Source organism: Protomyctophum bolini (assembly GCF_963924005.1).
Source record: "Protomyctophum bolini genome assembly, chromosome: 24".
Lineage (NCBI taxonomy): Eukaryota > Metazoa > Chordata > Actinopteri > Myctophiformes > Myctophidae > Protomyctophum > Protomyctophum bolini.
Genome location: NC_137885.1, coordinates 13,830,433 through 13,854,418, shown reverse-complemented (window position 1 = coordinate 13,854,418; position 23,986 = coordinate 13,830,433). Strand labels below are relative to the sequence as shown.

At 43.8% G+C, this 23,986-nt stretch overlaps 2 protein-coding genes across 2 annotated transcripts; both read right to left on the bottom strand.

Moving 5' to 3' along the window:
* Positions 1–549: 549 nt before the first annotated feature.
* On the bottom strand, positions 550–12,865 carry LOC308311764 (augurin-A-like; the record flags this gene model as incomplete). Its single annotated transcript, XM_080758546.1, has 3 exons — positions 550–699; positions 8,579–8,736; positions 12,781–12,865. 3 exons carry the CDS (start codon positions 12,863–12,865, stop codon positions 550–552), a joined length of 393 nt encoding a protein of 130 aa, XP_080614672.1.
* A 4,542-nt stretch (positions 12,866–17,407) lies between these two features.
* On the bottom strand, positions 17,408–19,780 carry otos2 (otospiralin 2; the record flags this gene model as incomplete). Its single annotated transcript, XM_080758545.1, has 3 exons — positions 17,408–17,604; positions 17,727–17,753; positions 19,711–19,780. 3 exons carry the CDS (start codon positions 19,778–19,780, stop codon positions 17,408–17,410), a joined length of 294 nt encoding a protein of 97 aa, XP_080614671.1.
* Between the last annotated feature and the right edge of the window lie 4,206 nt (positions 19,781–23,986).

Below are 23,986 nucleotides of genomic sequence, written 5' to 3'. Positions count from 1 at the left end.
CCCTTTGTTTTATTTGTCAAACAACAAAACTCTTAACGTAGTGGTTTTCAACCAGTGGTCCGGGGATCACCAGTGGTCCTTGAGGGGATTCCAGATGGTCCCCAGCTAAATGATGGAGTTGCAAACCCAAATGGACCCATACGAGTCCATTTGGTTTAATTTTTACGCTCTCAAGAAGTATAGAAAATTAGAGAATGTTATTTTTGATAAACGTTTGCCAAAAAACATTAGCCTCACACTCGTTTCACTCCATCATTCCTAAATCGCCTGAACATAATTTTTTAATGTGGCTAGCGATTCAGGTGCTAGAGCCAGGCTAAAAAAAGCATGGCATCTCAGACAAAATCTTATCCAACGACAACAAAATCTTCTTTAAGTTTTGGGTCTGAGAGGCTAAAAATGTCATCAAATGGTGGCCCGTGGGTCAAAAAGCAGAATAAATAATCGGCCAATTGAAAATGAACTGTCTCAACGGATCAAGATCATTCAGAATCCAGCAGCAACAAGGCGAACGTGGCAAGGGGGGCGTGTCCCGCGGGATGGCCATTATCAGTAGTAGTCATAATTGACATTGGCGCCGTGTCGGTAATTGGCGGGATCCCGGGGACCGATGGGAGCGTCCTCGTCGTAATGATGCTGCCGTCCTTGATCACTGGACCGCGAGCGATCCATCCAATAGGAGAGGTCCATCTCCAGCCTCTGTTACGGACGGGGAGGACAGGGACAGGAGGAGAGTCAATGATGTCAATGATGATGCACAGGGACAGACCATGAAGCACGCACGTGTTGAGCTATTTTCATCATTGGCATAATATGTGCCCACACCATTAACAACCATTAACCATTAACAAATCAAAATGTCATCATGCTTTATGTAGCATGTGACATGTCAAACTAGGGGGTTTTGATGATGCTGAATCCATTCCAAGCATTAGTTTTGCACAAAAACACTCGTTGGGCTATGGCTATGGCCGTTTTTAGCCCAAGGAGTGTTTATCTTTTTTACAAAACTAATGCTTAGAATGGATTCAGCATCATGAAAACTCCCTAGTTTGACATGTCACATGCTACAGAAAGAATGTAGCAATGTTTTCCCTTCTAAAGGTTGTTAACACCTTGAGGACCCGGGCCTATTTAATCCATTAATAAAATGTGCCCATCGTCAGCAAGCGCCTCTAGGCGATGCGATCAGTTTTCATAGCACTAATTTGACGGAGATTATCAATCTCCGTCTCGGGCACATGACCGTGCACTTGAACTTGACTGTGATTTACTTCATGGGCCCCAATGGTGTTTTAATGGTGTGGTCACATAGTATGGCATTTATGAAAATTGCTCAACATATGCAAGTTGAAGTTAGCATCCGGCAGTTTCTACATGCTGGGGACCCATACTCAACATTTCTAAAATAAAACCGTGGTGTACTCAGCAGCTCAACATGTCCGGGTTCACAATGGGGTAGTTCCAATGTTTGGAACTATAGCCCATATCTCGCCACTCTCTTACTAGATTACTCTGGTGGAATGTACTAAGTAAATTCACTCAAAAGGACCACTTCACCATTTTTCAACCTATCTTCATAGAATAGGTCCTCTAATCATGATAATATAGCACAATTCTTTTCTACTGGCAGTTCAGAAACCCGTCCACCAGTGACATCATTGTTAGACAGATTATTTACAAAAATGTTTAGATTTTTATTGTTGTGAGAACGAAGGCTTCCATTTTCGCATTGCAACTTTTCAGGACTTTTCAGGACTATAGAATTGTTATGGTGATATAGATGTTCCTCTTGGTTTGGACAGTTGGTTTGGATGGTATATATAGGGTATGCATTGTACCAGTGTTGTTTTTGGCAGCAAGTTTTAGTCGTAGTCCCTTGAATAGTTTTCATTTAGTTTTAGTCACGCACACCAATGGATGCACTTTGCAAGTAACCTGCATGGCGCATAGCCAGACTTCCTCTGCCCCTAATGCATATATGCAAATGCCCCCACGCAGTGCAGCGCAGTGGTATATTAGCATCGCAACGTGAGGCTACTTTGCAAGCGTTGTTCATGTGTTGTTCAATGTTCATCCTTCAATGTTGTGTACACAGTACAGTACAATACGTGTGGGGCCAAGGGAAAGGCCCTGGCCTGTACACACACAGGCATACTAATGAAATACATGTCTTATAATGAGAGCAAAGGTTTATGCCAAAACGTGATGGAGACACAAGCACTCTATCACAAATGTATATCCTTGAACTAAACTCCCACACACCCACACAAACACACCCACACACACCCACACACACACACACACACACACACACACACACACACACACACACAAACACACACAGCCCATTCAGACAGTAAGGTCGGTCTATTCATTGCGTAAGATTGACGTGCGGAACGAGAGCTTTGACGACATTTATTCTCCCCGACCGTGTTTCGTCCACAAAGAATCCACACTTATGCTAAATAATATTCTGACACGAGTGTCATCAACGCTCCAAGGCCAAATCTATAGGCACATTCATACATATACCATACTATTCCTTACACACCTGCTCTCTTTATATTCTGGGTGATCCATCGCCATTAAAACACCTCCCCGCACCTCTAGCTGACTCATTCTGATTCATACAGCATTAATGGTGGGCAGGAAAGTCTGAGGATTTGCCACCAGCACATGTATGGTTCACTCAGTTTGGTATTGTGCCTTTGGTCGAAAAAATAACCCTGGTCGCAATGACTATATGCAATCAGGAAGCTTTGAATGCAGATTGCGTCCCCTAGATGATGTGTCACAGAGACTTATTTTTTTGGGAGCGTTCTACCCATTGCTGGCTGTCTGAATACCAAAATAAAAATATACAAAATAAAGTAATTGAAATTATTATAGCAGCTTTAATGCGTCCCGCAGGTTGTTATGGGAATACTGATATAGTATTGAATTTGATTTCAGCTGTTATACGTGCAAACATGACCCTCTTTAATTACTTTAGTCTATATTATCTTAATGACTATAGTATTAAATTTGTATTGACTTTTGTCCAATATATTTGTTTTCATGTTAACCTATAAGTATAACTAAATGCATTTGAAATAATTAACTTTTCATGATCACAAATAAAAATAATTGCAAAATAATATTTGGGATTCCAATTAGAAAGTAGCAAAAATAGCAGATCTACAAGGTACTAGATCTGTAATTTTTTGCTACTTTTGTGTAACATAGAATGACGAAGTATACAAGGGCATAAATTACGAAAAATAAATACAAATAAAAATACGTTAAAATAAGAGGTTTCTGCCCAACAGTAGGCTATATAGCAGTGTTGTTTTTGGCAGCAAATTTTGATTTTAGTTTTAGTCATAGTCTCTTGAATAGTTTATTTAGTTTGTCACATTTTAGTCACCTGGAATCTCTTAGTGTTAGTCTAGTTTTAGTCGACTAAATCTACAGTTGATTTAGTCGACTAAAATGTATTTTGGTGAGCCTTGATGCCGTCATAATGACTGATTTTACACTTGCTGAAAATAGCCGATCTACAAGCTCACAAGACGTCGCAGCGTGAGCTTGTAGATCGGCTATTTTCAGCATGCAACTAATTGTAAAATGACTTATACTGGATCTCTTGTCCACTTCCTAACATTTTAGTCTAGTTTTTATTTGTTGACGAAATTGTCAGTATATTTAGTCTTAGTTTTAGTCATCGTATAGCTTAGTTTTCATTTAGTTTACATTTAGTTTTCGTCAGTGAAGAAAGTCGACGAACATTTTTCGTCTTAGTTTTAGTCGATGGAAACAACGACCGGAAATAGGCCAATATAACGACATAAAACCGCCCCAAAACGGCCCAAAAAAGCAAAAATTTGATTTACGTGATGTATGTGAAGGGGGGCCCTTCGAGCTTCAGTGCCCAGGGGCCCTCAGAGGTGTTAATCCGGCCCTGAATAATTGATAGCTTGATTAGCCTATAGGCTTGCCGCAACCGCGATGCCCGCAGCTTTGCTCTACGATAATGATGACAGCGTCCTTGTACGTCAGGGGTCTTCATCAAAGGGGGCTTCAGCCCCTGCCCTTCTACCCGTCTGTAAAACAACTGCCCTTTTCCAGACCACCAATGCAGCATTTATATACTATGGTGAAAGAAATGTGAAAGTGCCGCTCCTTTCCATGCCAGCATTCAGGATAATTGCTTTTTTCCCCCCTGAAGTCTCCATACATACATCTCCACTAGCTAAAGAGTGCTGGGTTGCGCCCCGAAAATAGCTGATCTACAAGCTCTCTATTTTTTGTCCAAAAGTGCCCTCATTATATGGGATTTATTTCAGCCCCTGCCCCTCAAACACTCTGCACGTCCCTGCCAAGGACCCCTTAGCTGAGAGAGAGCAAGGATCCTCACTACATTTTGTATAATTTGCATATTAAACATTTTCCTAGATTTCATGAATAGCTCCATATAGACTTGATTTATCCATCAGTGATGGATTCATGTTTGTTGAATGAGTACAGTTCAGCGAAAAAATACTTATTTTCTATCAATTACACACCCCATGAAGCCTTGAATTTGTGCAGATTTGTATTGGTTTTTGCCGCATGATTCCTGAGCCAATAATTGGCCTATTTATTGGTCTCTCATACTGTATATCATACCAGCCGAACGCTTTCTATAAGATCCATACGCTCATGGCCATACCATTCAGGGCCCTCCAGTGCCTTCCTCACTTTAAGGATCTTGCTCCGTTGAGTCGACCCATGAGTCCAGGTATACTTGTAGTCCTTGAAATCCTTCAGAGCAGTGCCTCCTGTTGTTGTCAGAGGTGGATCTTCCGAAGGGATATCGTTGATATAACTTCAGTTTTCTTGGCATTCAGCCGAGGGCCAACCCTGGTGGCACACTCCGCCTCCACTTTGGTTAGGAGTTGCCCTGAGCTTGTTCCACCTGGTCGGAGAGCAGACGGATGTCGTCCGCGTATAGTCCAGGTCTGTTAGGACTGCTGTGGGGTGTAGTCGTCTTGACCTCCTTCATTGGTGTTATGATGAAGTCAAGATTGTGCTGAACAAAATGTGTAGGAAACCAAAAATAAAAAGGACCTATAAAAATGTGTCCACGACCCACAGATGGGTCCATACCCACTGTTTGGGAAGCAGTACTCTGGAGTGTGCGTTGTTGTCATGTCGGAATACGTTAAAAGTCTTGAGCTTGACCCCCGGGGGGCGGAGCTGCAACACAAGTGCCAGCTGAGATCAATGGAACGCAGCTGTCTGTATACAGCCAATCGTCATCCAGTATAGCCTTGGCATGCTGCCAACCCCCCTGGCCATGTATTGTACGCACGCACGCATTTACTATGAAAACCTGCATGTCCGGTCCGTTAGTTAGTCACCCACGCCATATATGGTCACGCCTCGTGGCATCACGCCTCCATAATATATGGTCACTTTATGTATAAAGTAGAGTATTTACGTATAAGCACTCCACACCCACACACACACACACGATGGGTTCCTAAGAATGATTGCGTGGCATTATTGCGCTGACCTTGGTTCAGCGGCTGGCGGCTGGCTCCATACGCAACAGAACAGGCTGACCTTTTCAGGAGGACGTGATATCACGTCACGATTCTACAATCGTCTAAATCCTGACAGTTATCTGAAAAACTGATTCTATATGTGGTTCTCAAACCATTTCATGTCAAGCAGCCCCAGAATTATATGTATTTGGCCGCCGACCCCCCCCCCCCCATCTGAAAAGATGTTGTTCCAGCGCCCTCACCTTGCGTTGGGGCCCGGAGTCATTTGGGGCCCACGGCCGCCCACCTGTCGGACATGCGGTCGAACATGCGCTGCTCCCGTGCTTGCGGTTAGGGTTTGAGGTGTAGGTTGTCAGTCTAATGACAGTCGGACCAATAGTATGTCTAAACTAAAGCCTGTTCCCCTCCGTGCCATCGGTAAAATAAAATAATAAATACCGTACATACTGTGGCATTAACAACTTGTTTTGCAAATTGCAAGTAGTCGACTTTCTACAATGGTAATCTTTAAACGGCCACAGAGTATACAAGTAAGAAAGTACAAGGGGTTTACGTTGCTTTCAGGTCATTCAGTTCCAGGAAATGTACTGTAATAAGTTGAGATGTCCTTGCTGTGTATAATAATGCTATATCTGCTATCGGAGGCGTTGAGGGCAGGCTGGACACTGCCGCGCAGACATTGTGGCTGCTATTCCTATAAGCATGTGTGCTTTATTTTTGCAAAGACAGATGCAGACACAGATACTGCCGTTTCTAAACACGATCGACACTGTCGTGTGGAAACCCTATATTATGTCCAACAGACGGTATTCTTCAAGTGCATAAAGTGAGTGGAAAATCAAGTGGCAAAGTGTGTAGCTAAAGTAAGTTTAATGTTTAACGTTGTTTAGTGCGATCAGATAGGACTTTTCTGTTTGGATGTAATGTATGGGCTGTCAAGGCCAGAAAATAGTTTATTTTCCACTCAGTATAGGCGCTCCCGCATGCACTCCGGGTATGATGATGATGTCACACACATACCGTAAATAAATCGTCGTGGAGCTAGATATTCTGTGCGTGTTGAAAGGTTCGTAAAGAAATGCTCGACAATGTTGACGTACGGTATAGAGCATTCATTTACAGGAAGAAAAATATAAAAACATGAATGGGCGATACAAGGATTCTGCCCGATGGTGAGGGTATAATATGTGCATTATTTGTACAAGGACGGATGCAGTTGTTTGGAGAGACATTGCAGTTCTCGTTTTTAAAAGCACGCATCCTTGGAGGAAGCTGCGTGAAAAAAACTGATTATGATCGGTGAACCACTGTAACCTTTGAGCAGATGCACGCACTGTACACATGCACGCACGCACACATATCATATTTCATGGTCATTATATTCATATCCTATAGCTCAGTCAGCGGGCAGGGCACTAGGCTCTGTCATGAACAAAGTTAAACACTGTGGACATTTAGGATTCAATGCTTATACACAACTTTACGAATCAGGCGTACGGTATGTCCGGTGTCGGACCATGCTTCTGGTGTTTGGGGTTGCCGAGAATATGCAAGCTGTAGCAACGTGCACCATAGAGCTATTCGATCCTTTCTGGGAGTCCATAAACTGACTCCATTCTAAGCAATAAACGGGGATATTGGATGGGAACCTCCAAGCATCAGACACAAATGTGAAATGATACGACTATGGAATAGACTTGTGAAGATGTCTGAGGAGAGACTCACCAAAAAGATCTTTAACTGGGATCTTAGAGGTGGTCACCCCTGGACAAATGAACTGAGAAGTTTATTTTATTCAAATGATTTGTTTTTTATTTATCAAAATAGATTACAATGTAATGTTCAACAAATAATAATAATAAATACAATGTTCTCCAGATACAAAGAAAACTGGTGTAGGGACCTATGGTACAAACCTAAGTTGCGAACCTACTGCCTTATAAAGGACATATACACTGTAGAACCTTATGTGAAGTATAATTTAAACAAAAGACAACGATCTCTTTGTGCTCAAATAAGGTCAGGAACATTACCATTAGCACTGGAGACTGGTAGGTTTAATGCCACCCCTGAAGATGAGAGATATTGTGATCCCCTGAAGATGAGAGATATGTTCTGTGATCTAGATGAAATTGAAAACGAAGTTCACTTTTAGTTTTACTGCTCTAAATACGATGACTTAAGGGATATTTTGGTTAGTAAGATGTCTTCTATACGTGGGGATTTCCTAGATTTAATGTAAAAATGGAGATATGTTTTGCCAAAGGGACTTTCGTTGTAGCAGATTTTATTTGTCAAGCTTGGGAAAGAAGACAGAGTACTCTGTATACATCTGAGGTGTAATATAATGAATTATGTAATGTAAAACATGCTGTAATTGCAAATGTGAAATGGTGTCTTATAAACCCATGGGGGTTGGGCACAAGGTGTGCATGACACGAAAATAAACAATCAATCGATCAATCATGGTTCTAGGGGGGCAGGGGTGGTACGTGGCACCAAAACATGTCTTGCCCATCCAATCAAAGATGTATCATTTCTGATTAATTGGGTGGTCATAATTTTTGAGAAAGTTTTAGACCATCGTTTCAGTAGGCCTACTGTAAACCGGTAATTCGGTTACTGTTGGTCAAAAAGGAGAAGCTAGAATAGAACTGATATGATGATAACAGTCCCTTCTGTCTGTGGTGTTCACATGAGCCTGAGTAGACGATGAAATGAAGGGGTTTTTTTTAAGTGAAATATCCATTTTTAACCCATTTTGGTCAGGAACCCCTTTTGGTGTTTTAAAGCACCCCCTCGCATTATGTTATACTTTAGCTATTGAAAAATAGCAGATCTACAAGCTCATAAACTTGTAGGTCTGCTATTTTTTTTTTTAATCGTGAACATTTTAACTCAAATCTTTGCTTCTGTGGGGAGGTCCCTGGAACAACATATTTTCAGATGGGGGGGGTGGAGGCATATCATTTCTGGGGTCCTTGACGTGAAGCATTGAGCACCACTGATACAGAAACATAAGGTTTTTCAGAAAGATATACCCATACCGCCTCGTCGTAGCCCATGCGCATGACCTGCTGGATCCACTGCTGCACGTCGGGCCTGCTGCGGTCCCACACGGCGTTCCTCCTGGGCCTGCTGCTCCGCGCCACGGCCAACAGGAACTGCTTGGCCCGCTCCGGAGCCACCGCCACCGTATCACGTCCTGTCGCCCCGACTGACACTGACACACACACGCACAAACACACACACACACACACACACACACATGCACACGGGCACACCGACACACCGACAGACAACGCAGAAAGACATGTTCAGGGTAGGTTCAGTCATCAACGTCACCCGTGCGTGACAAATTGTTGCCGTCGGGCAGGAACCTCGTCTCCATATTTTAACTTGTGAAGGGCCGTGTTTCGTGCTGGGGTTTCCGACACGTTTGATGCCTTTGCGTTTGAATCCTGAAAGGTTTTTGGACATACAGTATGAGGCTTACACACCCGACAGACTTTTACATAAATCTTCTCTTCTGGGGGTATCCGTATACCATGGGGGCCAAATCCATATCAATTTGGCAGTCCTTGACGTGGGAAAAGGTTTGAGAGATAGAGATAGAGATATACTTTATTAGTCTCCCGAGGAAGAAATTTGTCTTAGACTTGAGAAGCACTAGCTGCATTATTTATCAGTCGGTCGACATGAAGCCAGCTGCTGCTCAGCAGCGGATTGAAAAGGTGTCACTCGGTGACTTGTTGTCAGTGCAGTTTGGACGTCTGTCCATCAGACAGACAATGCGTCGAGTGAAGAGTATATACAAAGCAACTTGTAGCCTCGCCGCCTCTGGCATGGTCATCTGGTCTATAAAGAGAGGTGTTAAACTCGCCCCAAGCGTTTTTCATCACGAGCAGCAGCAGCCAGCAGGGTCCCGCGGGTCATAGTAGGGGCCACACCGCGACAGTTGGAAGCTGGGAGATAGAATATTGGCTCTATGCACACTGTTTAGTGACAGTTCCCTACACTGCCTGAGAACACCCTTAAAAAAAATGTGTTGTGCAAAAAATGTGAGAATAGGTGTCCAAGATATAGTAAACAAGCATAGTTGTTGTCGGGCAGAAACCTTAAAAAAAAAATTGTTTTGTAAATGTAATACCCTATACTTCATCATACAAGATTGACGCACAAAAGTATAGAAAACAGCATAGGCCCCTATATGTACAAGCTTGCATTGTGGGCTTATTTTTGTCAATTGAGAAAATATTTTTTGGTACCAAAAGTAGTCAAATATGCAGGATGTCCCATTTCAAGTAATCCAATGTATAAACAATCTTTAGAAATTTGTCATGGAGTAAAAGTACAATATTTGCCTCTGAGATGTAGTGCAGTAGAAGTAAAAAATACAGAAAATTGGAAATACTCCAGCAAAATCAAACCTCACGCAAAATTGTTCTTAAATACAGTACTTGAGTAAATGTACTTAATAGTTACTTTACAGCACTGACAGTATATGCCGTGTGATTTTATGAACATGTTCCACACGCTGGCGTGCATGACCCATGTATAAGCATATAGGGCTAAACATTGACCGTTGCACTTTGACCTTGACCGCTCTGAAAATCTGTGGCGCATAGCATGTCCGGACGGAGGCGTCGTCACATCAGATGTGATCAATACAACGGTCAGCGTACCCCGCTGAGACAGACCAGATACTCTAATCAATACACGTTGTACCAACACGATGCAATATGTCATGTAATGAAGTACGCTGTTCTACTTCTTCACAACACTGCTGCTATGCTATGACACCTGAATTATGAATTATTATACTTACTTATTAACTTATTCTAACGTGATCTCTTAGTTCTTATGTATCATAACTTTATATTCATGAGAAAATCTCACCTAAGGCTCTCTCTCTCTCTGTGTGTGTTGAGGTTTCTTTCTAGTTTTCACATCCTCAGATATCTCACCTACACTCCACCCCCCTCCATCTCACTCCTGCTGAATTTGTCTCACCCATTTGACCCCTTACTCTCTCTCTCACACATTCTCAAACCCTTCTCCTTCTCGTCTCACTCTCTTCTCTTCTGTGTATAGACTTTGTTTTGCTGTCCTTGCAGTACAATACATTTATTAAGCCCACAAGAGCTTGTAGATCAGCTATTCTCGGGGCGCAACCCAGCATGCTTTAGCTATAGTGGAGATGCAGTGTATACAACATGAATTTCGACCATTAGTAAATGCTGCATTCGTAGTCTGGAGAGGGAAGTTGTTTTACAGACGGGTGAAAGAGCAGGGGCTGAATTAAGCCCCCTTTGATGTATGTGTGCACGTCCCTGCTCCTCTCCTCCGCTTCCACCTCTCCTCTCCTCCGCTTCCACCTCTCCTCTCCTCCGCTTCCACCTCTCCTCTCCTCCGCTTCCACCTCTATCTCTCCTCTCCTCCGCTTCCACCTCTCCTCTCCTCCGCTTCCACCTCTATCTCTCCTCTCCTCCGCTTCCACCCCTCCCCTCTACCTCTCCTCTCCTTCCACCCCACCCCCTCCCCTCTACCTCTCCTCTCCTCCGCTTCCACCCTCTATCTCTCCTCTCCTCTCCTTCCACCCCCTCCCCTCTACCTCTCCTCTCCTCTCCTTCCACCCCCTCTCCTCTCCTCTCCTCTCCTCTCCTCTCCTCTCCTCTCCTCTCCTCTCCTTCCACCCCCTCCCCTCTCCTCTCCTCTCCTCTCCTCTCCTCTCCTCTCCTCTCCTTCCACCCCCTCCCCTCTCCTCTCCTCTCCTCTCCTTCCACCCCCTCTCCTCTCCTCTCCTCTCCTCTCCTCTCCTCTCCTCTCCTTCCACCCCCACCCCTCTACCTCTCCTCTCCTTCCACCCCCACCCCTCTACCTCTCCTCTCCTCTGCTTCCACCTTACTGAATGATACAGTATGCAATTTGCATATGAATGGATTAATGGATGGAGACATGAATAAGCGAGTAATATAATTGCTGAATCCGGTGTGGATGAAGTACATGTTTTGTACGGCATTGTATAGTGGAGTGAAAGTAGGCTACAATATTTGGCTCTGAGGAGAAGTTGTGCTGTTCCTGCCAACGTGTATGCTGAACCTCAGCTCAACAGTGAGTTAAAATCGAATTCCCCATAGAAAGAACGACAGAATCGTGATGTAAGATTGGTTCATTTACTGGTGATTCTTCTCCTTTTACAAGGTCATGGAGTAAAAACTGAAACAAACAAACAACATGAGATGTTGTCCTGTTCTTTTTACAGTAGCCATGACATGACCATAAAATGCTCTTTTTTTTAACATTAACTTTTTAACTAAATAATGCAAACATGAAATTGTCACAACATGCAAATGATTACATCCATATGAGTTCTAACTTACAGCATTGCCTCCTGGTGAAAGTACGTAGAAGGTGAGAGGGAGAAGCATCACATTAATTTATTGTTGCACACGGAGAAGAAATGGATGCTTCTAAAGCCCTATAACCACCACCAAAGGGTCACGGCGCTTTTAGCGTTGACTGCGATGTGATGAATGTCCTGTTGCACGTTGACCCACGTTGAGCCTAGTGATTCAACGCATGGAATTCAAATGGCCCAAACCACTCCAAAGGGTCGAGACGGTTTTAGTGTTAACTCCTTGCAACCGTTTTGACCCAAGGAGTTGCATGGTGACCCTTTGGTGTGATTAGGGCTTAACACAAAGGGTATGTTTTCAAGCCCACACAGCTGATTACTATCCAGTGCAATCATCTAAACTCACACACCTGCCTTTACTAATGTCACAGTGACTGAAGTCGAGTCAAAACAAATACTAAAACTCAAAACTATGCTAATCAATAACTAATCACTCAAACAAATTAGATTACAGTTACAGTAAGCGGCAGCCCTATTTTACATTCTGTCGTGTAACATATTGCAGCCAAAATAGACGGTCTACAATGTTAAACGTTGAGGTAGTTTTACTTTACTTACCGGATTATTTCCAATTACTTCCACTCCACTGTATACAGTCCAGAGGAAAATATAGTAACTTTTAACTCCACTAAAAATTATTTGAAAACTTTAGTGACTATAGTTACGTTGGAGAATCTTATATTTTTTATTGTAAAGAATATATACATTAACCACTCCATTATGCATTTCGGCTATTTGAAAAGATTGCATATCTACAAGCTCACAATCACGCATTGTTTGTGAGCTTGTACATCTGCTATTTGCACCGATGTTGTTTCGTCTCGTCTTTACCTGAGTCCACGTGGCAGCAGCAGAGCAGCACAGCTGCAGTAATGAGCAGGCTTCTCACACAGACAGAGAGCTGATGCGGAGCCATGTTGGTGTCTGTCTTCTTCTGAGAGAACCAAGCATGTGAATGATGTCATCCTACCTCACTGCTCACTGCTCGGGGTCACTGACTCGGAGAGAATAGGGCCTCCTCCGTACGCACGCACACACACATAGACACACACACACACACACACACAGGCCCTCACACAGCAAACATTCCGATTCCTGCCACTGCTCGTCCAGGAATGCCCTCCTGCGTGTGCAGGAGGGCCTTTGCCTTTGCCCCGGGTTGTTAATCTGACTCCGCCAGATGGGGGCGGTATCGAGTTCACAAGTTCACAATATATACAGCATCCATCTGGGATCTCTCAGGGATTTGGTGTTGAAACCGCCGTCCTGTGCCCGGGTTGAACCAGTTGCAGGCGGGTTGAACCAGCTGCAGGCGGGTTGAACCATTACAGCGTGACTGTCAAAAAGGACATTTCATATACACCCATGGTGCTGGTAAATCATTTTGTTATAAGTTGTTTTGTTTGTGTGGTTTCATGTATAGTTTTGGGTGGGGTAAATAAAGAGCCCTTGTTAACATCAGTTGGAGCGTTGTCTATTCTGCATCAGGTGAAGATTGTTTAGGAGCAGTTTATTTATCATTTATTTGTGGTGGTACTTACATTTGTAGGTCGCGGTTTCCATGCGGACAGAGAGCAGGGCTGCACAAGGCAATCAAGTCTAGATCGGCACAGACTCTCTCTTGAGGCCTTTATAAGCCACTTCCACTCAAGGCTGCTTGGGTTCGGACGGCACTTAATATGGCACAGCCTCGCGTGAACGTGCATATCGAGGGCAAGTGTGTAGGGCGGTTTCAAAAAGGGCCATAGAGTAATAAAAGGATAGAGGCATCACTCCAATATGGTGGCAACGCTTTGTCTATGTAACGTCTCAAACACGCACGTAACATGCACGGTCGCACGTGCACGTGCATACATGCATGCGCACGCGTGCACCCTTAAATTCTGAATGAATACTTACTTACTATTTTATGCTTTGATCCATTCATAAATGTGATAAATAAATGGGCAAATAAATATATTAGAGTAGAATAGGATTAAAACAAGTTCTTGTTTTGTACAGCGTGACTTTGAAATGTTTTTTAAATCAATCGGAAGTTACGTCATCACTCTAATATGGCGGAGGCACTGTTACTATGGTGACTTGGGAGTGTCGCCTCTTTACATAGAATCTCTTTGACTTCTTTGAAGTATGTCCGTCCTCCGTCCCCTTCCCCACATATACACTCCTCGGAGGGCATTATCCCATGCAGAAAATGCAACAAACATCTCCAGGGGCTCAGACAGATGTTGCTGCTGCCCCCCCCCCCCCCCCCCCCCCCCCCCCCTCCAAACGCATTCCCTTTCCTTTAGAGAAAAAAAAAGGAATTAATTTCTTTGCTCTTGACTTTGATGAAGCGTCCCAGAGGACACCCCAGAGGACAGTCAGTGAAAGCATGCAGGGGGATAATCATGTATTGGGATTCTGGGAAGTACACATCAGGGCGAAAAGTAACTGAGGACATTAATACTCACAAGTACTGCGGTTTATTGGGGGCGGTTTGTTGGGTTCATTTATTTCCGTTCTCGTAGCGCGCGGGCGTGTGACGTAGGCCCGTGAAGTAAGCCTGTGACGTAGGCCCGTGACGTAGGCACGTGACGTAGGCACGTGACGTAAGGTAGTGCTCCCAATCTTCCGCCGTAGTCTGAAAAACCCTCCTCTTCAGACTCCATCATGGCCCGTAGCACGACCATACAGGCAGCAAAGGCTCAATTTATGTAACTTAGCTAGCACTGATAGCATTTTACACAGATTTATAGCATTTTATGTAGACAGCACTAGAATAGCATAGCACTTTATAGTATATACAGTATGTACAGTTTCATTATATAGATATTCCACTGTTACGTTCTTAGTTTACGTTTATGTTTCATGATAACTACTTGTTATGTATATGTGATTTTTGCCATGCTTTTTTGTTCTTGCTTAATATAAGTCACTCTGGATTAAGAGCGTCTGCTAAATGCCTAATTTGTAAATAGCAAATTTACAGTGTTAGGCGCAGAGGGCCACACTGCTGTACTACTTAACCACTTAATCCAGGGGATTTCAGCCCCTTTTCCGGAATAATCTGAAGTCAAATTGACACATTTCAAATATCAAAGTATTCTGCGGCATGCCGTCAGTGCACCCCTCTGGACATGCGTCACTATATGCACGGCACCCACTTTGAGAAGTGGAGGAGAGTGAGAGGAGATGTGTGCGTCGCCTGTGGAGCTGCATTCTCGAGTGGGCAATGTTCACTATCACGGTCCATTAGGCTTTTGGAGGGTCCTTCTATGCGCTTCACGCTGAGGGAGGAGAGCTGATACGCCGTCCGTGCATCTGTCAGTGATGAACTAAACGGATGTGCCTGCACAGAACCTCAGCTGTCCCAAGTGTCACACCCCCTGCAGGGCTCCACGGACAGAACACACAAAATCAGGGACGTGCAGAGAGTGGCGGGGGCTTAGATCCCGTAAGAGGGCACTTTTGGACGGAAAATATATAGCGAAAATAGCTGCGACGCGTTGAGAGCTTGTAGATCTGCAACCCAGCACTCTTTTGCTAGTGGAGATGTGGTGTATACGACATGGATTTCTAAACAAATTAGTTCAACGCAAAATGCTATATATGTTCAAGTTCAGGAGACTGAATGCTGCCTTCCGGTACGGCATGGAAAGGAGCCCGGGCATGTGCATTTCTTTAACCATAGTAAATGCTGCATTCGTGTTCTGGAAAGGGCAGCTGTTTTACAGACGGGTAAAAGGGCAGGGGCTGAAGCCCCCTTTGATGTCTGTGCGCACGTCCCTGCACAAAATGACCGGGCGATAATGTTACCATAAAGTAAAGCAATAGGGCATAGCAGTGGTGGACATTTTTTTACATTATTATACTGGTTGAGGGCGTCGCCCCACTAAACCTATAGGCCCCTCAGTCAAGACTGCCAGTTAAAAAATTAAATAACAGCTAGAAGGTCCTGGGTTCGATTCCCACTGGGGACGCTGTGGGTGCTGGGGGGCGTGTTCCCTCCTCTGCGTTCATCAGTGCCCATACCCGAGGTGGGGTTAATTGGCGAAAGGGCCTTTGTGGAGTTTGCATGTTCTCCCCTGTGTCTATCATAGAGTTATATAGAGACTTCACCGGATTTCTCCTCCCATCCACTTGCATTGCGTTGCTCCCACTGTTTATATTGTGTTTAGTTTCCAAGATGGCCACAGCACCAGGAGGGGGTGGGACGGAGGTGAGCGGGCGGGGTCGACATGTGCCCTTACTGAGCTGCATTCAAGACACTTGACTTGTGTCTGACACCTGACTTGTGTCTGAACACAGCTTTGATGGATGTGTTCTGCCCCCCTCCCCCCTGCATCAAACAAAATGTTTGGTCAAAGCATTATGGGCTTCCATTGGAAATGCATTGGAGCGGCCATTAAACACAGACACAAGACAGGCACAAGACAGGTGTCTTGAATGTGTGAACGCAGCCCAGTTGGGCATGTCAACCCCACCTGCTCACCTCCCCCCACCCCCTCCTGGTGCTGTGGCCATCTTGGAAACTAAACACAATATAAACTATTGGAGAGAGGTGGTGCAGAGAAAGGCCTTATTGGTCCTCTCTAATGTTCATGATAAAATACCACCATTTCATTCATTATCATCGAATGGGAATCCAAGCTAATAGAAACAGAAGGCTTTCTATTCCTGAAAAGTGTGAAATGTGAAAATCGTTCTTACAATAATAAAAATCTGCCTAATCATAATGTCACTGGTGGACGGGTTTCTGAACTGTCCACAGCCCTCCTATGAGACACAGACTGAGTAGAAACAAATGGTGGTATTTTATCATAAACATTAGTGAGGACCAAATTATATGAAGATAGGTTGAAAAGTGGTGAAGTGATTTTTTAAGTTCTACTGGATCTCTTTTCCACTAGCCCTTCCCTGACATTTTTTAAATTTGTTGACAAAATTGTCAGTATCAGTCACAGATTTATTCATCATAGCTTCATAGCTTCATAGCTTGTTTTTATTCAGTTTTCGTCAGTGAAAAAAAGGTAGTCGACAAACTTTTTTTTTCTTTTGTCATTTTAGTCGACAAAATCAACACTGATGGATTGAGGAGTACTGGGGTCAGTTGAGTACACCAGTGGTTCCCAAAGTGGGGTCAAATTAACAGTTAAATTAACATTGATTTTACAATATAAATTGGGGTCCCAGAGATAGAAATGCCATTAAATGGGGGTCCGTAGACTAAACTGGAGGGGTCCTTGAAATTAAACGGTTTGGGAATCACTGCTAGAGCCGTAAAAAGCTTCTCTTATGGGGGTCTCTGAGCATGTCTTTTCAAATGGGGCTCCGCGGGATAATGATAGTGTCAATTTGGGGGTCCTTGACATGAAAAAGTTTGGGAACCACTGGAGTACACAGTACTTCTCCAACACGAACCAGCCATGAGGTGGCGAGCTGCGAGAACCGCGCTGCGTCCTCCTCGCTCCCTCCCTCACTCCTCGTCTTCGTGCGTGCCGTAGCCGAGGCCGCCGGCCGACGGGAAGTGGGCCCAGAAGGTCCTCGCCAGGTCCTCGATCTTCTCGTAGCCGCCGGTCTTGCGCAGCTCCTCCACCCAGCCGAAGAAGTCGGACGAGGTCAGAGCCCAGTTGGGGACGCCTCGCTTCTCCCTGGTGGCGGCGGGCCCTGCACCTATAGCAGCAGCGAGGGCGGGATGAGGACATATAGCATTTATTTTAACCCGTTTAGACGATTCTAAGTTAATTAACCACTTCTTGGACCACAGCATGGGGGGAGGGGGGGGCATACTGTACCTTCACTGGCCTCTGTGTCCTCTGCTCCTGAAATGAAAAAAGAAAGAGAAGGGAAATTATTTTAGAAAAAAAAATATATATACATGGGACTGATGCTGACGCAAACGGATTTGACGTGCGGTCCTGCGGACGCAAATCGAGTCACCACCGTTGAAAAATTAATTAAGTGGTGTCTTTTATTCAGTGCTTCACCGCGAGCCTCGTTTGAGTCGCTCAGCATTTATATATCGTTGCTGTCCTGTCGGGGCAGAGAAACCTCTTACCTCCATGATACTCTAACCTTTTGTGTTTTTATGCGTGTAAAATTAACGCCCAACTTTAGCATAAAAGCATAAAGTATAGCACATCCGCAACGCGTTGAAACACGTCGCTTAATTGCGGCTTGAAGCAATCACAGTCACAGTTTTGTACATAATGAGTTTTCCACCCCTGACAGAGAAGATGATACATGAGCAGAAAGATCAGCTGTACGTTTCCTTCAACATTCACAGGTTTCAGGAAAAAAGCACACGGGTCAATTCCCCACACACCACACCTCTCACATACCCATGTGTCAGAGCCTAATGGCCATTGGCGTATCTACAATAAGACTAGGACAGAAATCCATTTCTGCCTGTCCAATTATCCATACACTGAGTAAAAAGAGAGGACAAACACCAGACCTGAGAACTATTAGTGGACAGCGGACTGGCCGTTGCTCGTATTAAGCAACCCACAAATCACCCATTGAAATGCAAATGCATGCCTTTCGGCCTAAAAGCCTATACTCGCCTGGGGCTGGCAGGTTTATCTCTTTGAAAACCTTTAGTGCTTCTGATTGTGCGTGTGGGGGGGGACGGGGTGGGGGGGGACGATGACGACGACAACACACACAACACATCTTGCCTGCCCAACATGTAATTCCTGGAAACTCCTCTGCTAATAGCCCTGCTCCAATGTGACTGACTGACTGACTGACTGACTGACTGACTGACGGGCTGACGGGTAGCTCAGTCGGTAGAGCGCCACAAGCTCATGGGTTTGATCCCGGGCACTGCCAACTCAGCGTATGACTAGCACGGCTTGGGGTCTAGCGCATTGTAACGGGGGCCGACTCCATCTCCCAGGGGTCTTGGTGCATTGTAACGGGGGCAGACTCCATCTCCCAGGGGTCTTGGTGCATTGTAACGGGGGCAGACTGACAGACTCCATCTCCCAGGGGTCTTGTATGTAAAAAAAACAGTTAAGTCTAAGACTTAACTTTAAGACTCCCTTCCATTGAGACATGGAAGGGAAAGGTTGGGCAGGTGGCGAGATATAACAGCGTGTCAGAGCTGAAGGTGACCTTGTAGCGTCACGGACATCATGACACGACAGGGCTAGCTGGCTGTGACACGTGTGTCTGTAAATGGAACATTCATAGACCCGCCATGGGCTCTGTGTGACAGCGTGTGAAAAGAGAGAGAGAGAGAGGAAGGAGGGGCGGGGAAGAAAGAAAGAGAAAGAAAGTAATGTATTGTATCACGAGACATATGTACAGTAGGCCTATTTTTATTATTAAAAGGTGCAGAGTCGCGGCACCGAGCATTGCAAAGTCACCTTCAGTCGACTCAGCGCCGTCCAAAGTTAGATTCAAGACTTTATAGCCAATGTCAACAGAGTTGATTGGAATTTGTTTCAGTGCACTAAAAACAGACATACAAAAAGACAGATATTCACATCACATATTGAGACAGTGGAAAAAGATACAAAAGTACAAAGGACCAATAAATAAGAAGAATGCAAAACGTTACAGTTCATCGTTCTTACAAAGCAGCTTCACGCTGTAAAGTGTGAGTGAAAAGAGGGTCAGCATTCAGGAGGCGAACAGCCTTGGGATAGGTGCTATTCTTAAAGCGGGAGGTATTGCACTTTAGTCGACGGAATCAACACTGCCCATCACCGTGATTTCTATAGGATAATAATTCTCCATTTAACAAGACAACAAAAGGCTCTTCCATCTTACCGGCATGCAGACACAGCAGTCCTAGCAGCAGGACACTCAGGAACAGGGTGCGGAACAGATGGACCTCCATGGCTGTCTGGCTGGCTGGCTGGGGAGGGCTTTTTTCTTATTTATTTACTAGATAACATAGAAAAAGCAACACGTCACTGTCTGGTGGAAACCTTGTATGTGCAAAACAATAAAGTACCAAATACAAATCGCATGAAATTCACACAGAGAAGTCCCTGCCTGGCACGAAACCTTTTCAGCCAGAAATGCCAATGCCAATTTGGGTGCTCCTTTACATGAAATCGTTTGAAAGCCACTCGCATAATTAAACACAGCAAAAATGACATTTCCATTTGATCGGGCAGCTTCTAGTGTTGTTTTTGTCGACTAAAACTAAGACGAAAAATGTTCGTCGGCTTTTTTCACTGACGAAAGCTACAGTAAATGGTAACTAAATGAAAACTAAGCGATGTGTAAGTATTGACAATTTCGTCGACAGATAGAAATTAGACTAAAATGCTAGGAAGGGACTAGTGGACAAGAAATCCAGTATAAGTTATTTTACAATTAGTTGCATTCTGAAAATATCTGATCTACAAGCTCACAAAAATGTGCTGCCAAAAACAACGCTGGCTTCTACAAATAGTATATAGTGTCTATAGTGTTCTCAGTATACAGTACCTGCGTGCGGTGTGTCCCTGGGGGTGTAATAGAATCCTGGAGGTCTGCGTCCTTCTCAGGATGCCAACTGTTGTGTGTATGTATGTATGGTGGAGCCTGGCTTGGAGTCCGGACAGCTTGACGCTCCCACGGATCAAGGCCTGGGTTGACCTGCAGTGTTTGTTTTTTACGCCTACCTTCCACATGCCTGGGACACAGTGAGTGGACACATAGCATACGGGCCCGATCTTGCGCTCCACCCTTATCCCAAAACTTCTTCACAATTTATTTATTATTTAAAAAAAACGTTGACACCATGTCGATCAGCTATAGTTGAACAATTTCAAAATGTTTTTTCAAAATGGTAAAATGTGGATACTATAAGTTTAGGGTAAAGGTTGGGCTCGCAAGATAGGGCCTCATTGGGCCGCCACGAACTCCATCAACCTTGCCCCGGCGGTCATTCCTCAATCCTCGCACCTGTGTGCTGGACGTAGCCCATTCCACGCATGAATCAACGTCTTTGTGTCCAATGCGGAGTGGAGCGACGAAATGTTGCAGTCAAACTGAAATACAAATAAAAGGCTTTACAACAGAGCGAGAGAGAGAGAGTTAACAAACTACCATCTATAATGTGTTAAAACTAACTAAAGGCCTATTGGCACAGAATTAGTATTACCCCAGGGCCCAGAGACAAAATGTTTTTTATAATCGTCATGGGGTCCCCCCCACAACCCCCTGGTACTTTTATTTACAGTTTCACACTAAACTCAAGCGTTTAGGTTCTAAACAATTATTTGTAACACTTTTTAAACGTGTCACAGTGTTTAGATTATAAACAGAAGAGCATGTACGGTCCAACGCGTGGGGCACAGAGGTTTAGAAGACGTCGCGCTCCTCATCTGGTAGCTACTCTTTAAACCAGGCTAGTCGCTTTGGTGAATTTGGTGAAGTGTTATGTCACGAACTACCATGAAATCCTGACACTCTTTGATGTTGTGGTCCACTGCCAGGACCATATGCAAATATCATGGAGGACGTCTGTGTTCTTAATCCCGTGCAAAGCGACCATGTCAGTGATTTGGGCTGTAATAATTAGGCTACAGGCCAGCAAACACCGGGGTCCCTATATAATACTAATCCCGTGCAAATCTACATTTCAGTAATTTGGGGTAGAATTTTCTTGTCTTTTTTCTAGTATTCAGTACAGAGACAAACAATGAACTATAGAGGTATAGAGAATATTGTTGCTGTCGGGCAGGAAAAATGTCCATATTCTAACCGTTTGTATTTTTGCGTAAATGAATGCTCCATTTGATCACAGTGCTGTGTCACATGAAAGCATCCACATGTAGGCGAACTGCACTTGATCCGAGCTTGTGGATCAGCTATACTTTTGTATAGCTGTGTTTGCTGTGTTTTGAATTAGAGTCCTGAAAAGTCAGTTTTGGACTTAATATGAAGTTTCCACAGTCCACACGACGACAGAGACTACAGTATATATATTTTTTTTATCCTTTTGTAGGCTATATTTGTGAATCCTGTGAGTCAGATTACAATGTCATGACGTCTTGTGTTCAATACAGACAAGTATTTCATTCATTTACGACGTCCTTTTGTCGCCCCCAGATACTTTATACGCCTAGACTAGTAGTCTACTGGCATTTGCATTGTCACTACAATGTCACATCTGACGTAAGTATAGTGCATGTCAGTGATCTTCATGGTGTCTCTGTGTGTGTGTAACCTCGCCTCACCAGGCTTTCCACCGCCTCGGAGGAAAGCCTGGTCTCTGTTTCAAAAGTCTGTATGATCCGGGCTTGAGCGGATGATATGGTTACGTCATGTTGTAGTATTGTTTTGTAGTCGCCAGACAGGACACCAGGCGGCGGCAACTTTCTTTTCCCTCTCAATAAAAGCTACAGGCTACGAGAGCTTTTATTAAGAGGGAAAAGGAAGTTGCCGCCGCCAAGGTGTCCTGTCTGGCGACTACAAAACAATACTACAATATGACGTAACCATATCATCCGCTCCCTCTCGGATCATATACCGAAAAGAAATGGTGCCCAGGCTAGTGTGTGTGTGTGTGTGAGAGAGAGAGAGAGAGAGAGAGATAGAGAGACACCAATGAAATGACCTCGGTGCAGATATATTGTATATTGAGTGAATGCATAACATTGAAATACTGACGTCAACATTCAAAAGTTTACATCAGTGTCAAGTAAATACAAGTACATTTACTTAATAAAGTACAATTTATTTAGTACAAAGTATTTGTAATTTACTTGAGTATTTCCAATGTACTATACTTACATTTTAATGCCAATACTTTTGCACTTTTACTCAAGTAAATTTTTAATTCCGGACATTTACTTGTAACAGAGTAATTCTACATTGCTGCATTGATACTTTTACTTAACTAAAACATTAACTGAAAGGTTATACCAAGCTTTCTTACAGTATATGGATGGACTTAAAATGAACTTTCCACAGTCCACACGACTCCTTTTGTAGGCTATATTTAATTAATATTACACGAGAGGGGGTGGTTTATTAATGCATTAATGCATTAGTGCACACCTGCGATGCTGCAGCAACGAAAGCAACGCAGAAGTTAAACCACCCCTTCGAGTGTAATATTGCAATTATACAACAATTACCCTTAAAACTAAGAAAAGAAGAAACAACATACAACAAGAAAAACATATTTTTTTAATGACAGATGTACGTAGGCACTACGACCACAAATGTCCCAAGAATCTAGCTAGCCTAGCCACCGAGTTTGCTGCGCTCTGGGAGAACAGAGGAGCTGAATTCTTTGTTTTGATTAGGTGTGGAGTGGTGCTCGTTTGGCTAGAAGGCTGTTTCAATCAGATTGCTTCCTCGAAACAACCTGTTGTGAATCCTGTGAGTCAGATTACAATGTCATGGCATCTTGTGCTCAATACAGACAGTTGACTCATTGCGAATCGTTGTGTAATTTCAATTTGTCATTGTTTGACTTTCTCTTTGTCCGTCTTTGTTTGGACGTTGTTGTAATTTCCTGGTATTAAGGAAATAAGTACAATACGTATACTATACTAATACCGCAATATAAAAAAATACTCGTAGTAAAAAAGTAAAAAAGCCTGTCTTCAAAATTCTAGTACAAAAGTATACTGCCATCAAAATATACTTAAAGTACTCATTATGCACAATATCCCATTTCACAGCTTTTTCAAGATGTATTAAAAAAACATATTTTGAAAATAAAAACTGATCTAGATCGGAAAATCTTCAAATTGACGGTCAATTTGAAAAAAGTGCCAAGTACACTTTTCACAGTCAGTTTGCAGTCTTCAGACACAGGCACATGATACACAGATCTCCATGTGGGACACCGGCTGACAGTTAAAACGGGTGCTATAACAACGTACTGTATGTCATTAGGTTCCCAAGTTGCATCGTTCCCAAGTAGGCCGGTGGCCGATTGCGACGGGCACGTACGTATGTCTAGTGTACTCAGATACAGTACTTGATTAATAAATGTAATGAGTTACTTTCCACCACTTCCTGTTCTCCTATAACACAACGAAGACCGATCAGGAACGATCGAAGAGCGACTGTTGCTTTTCTTTCCTCCCGGATG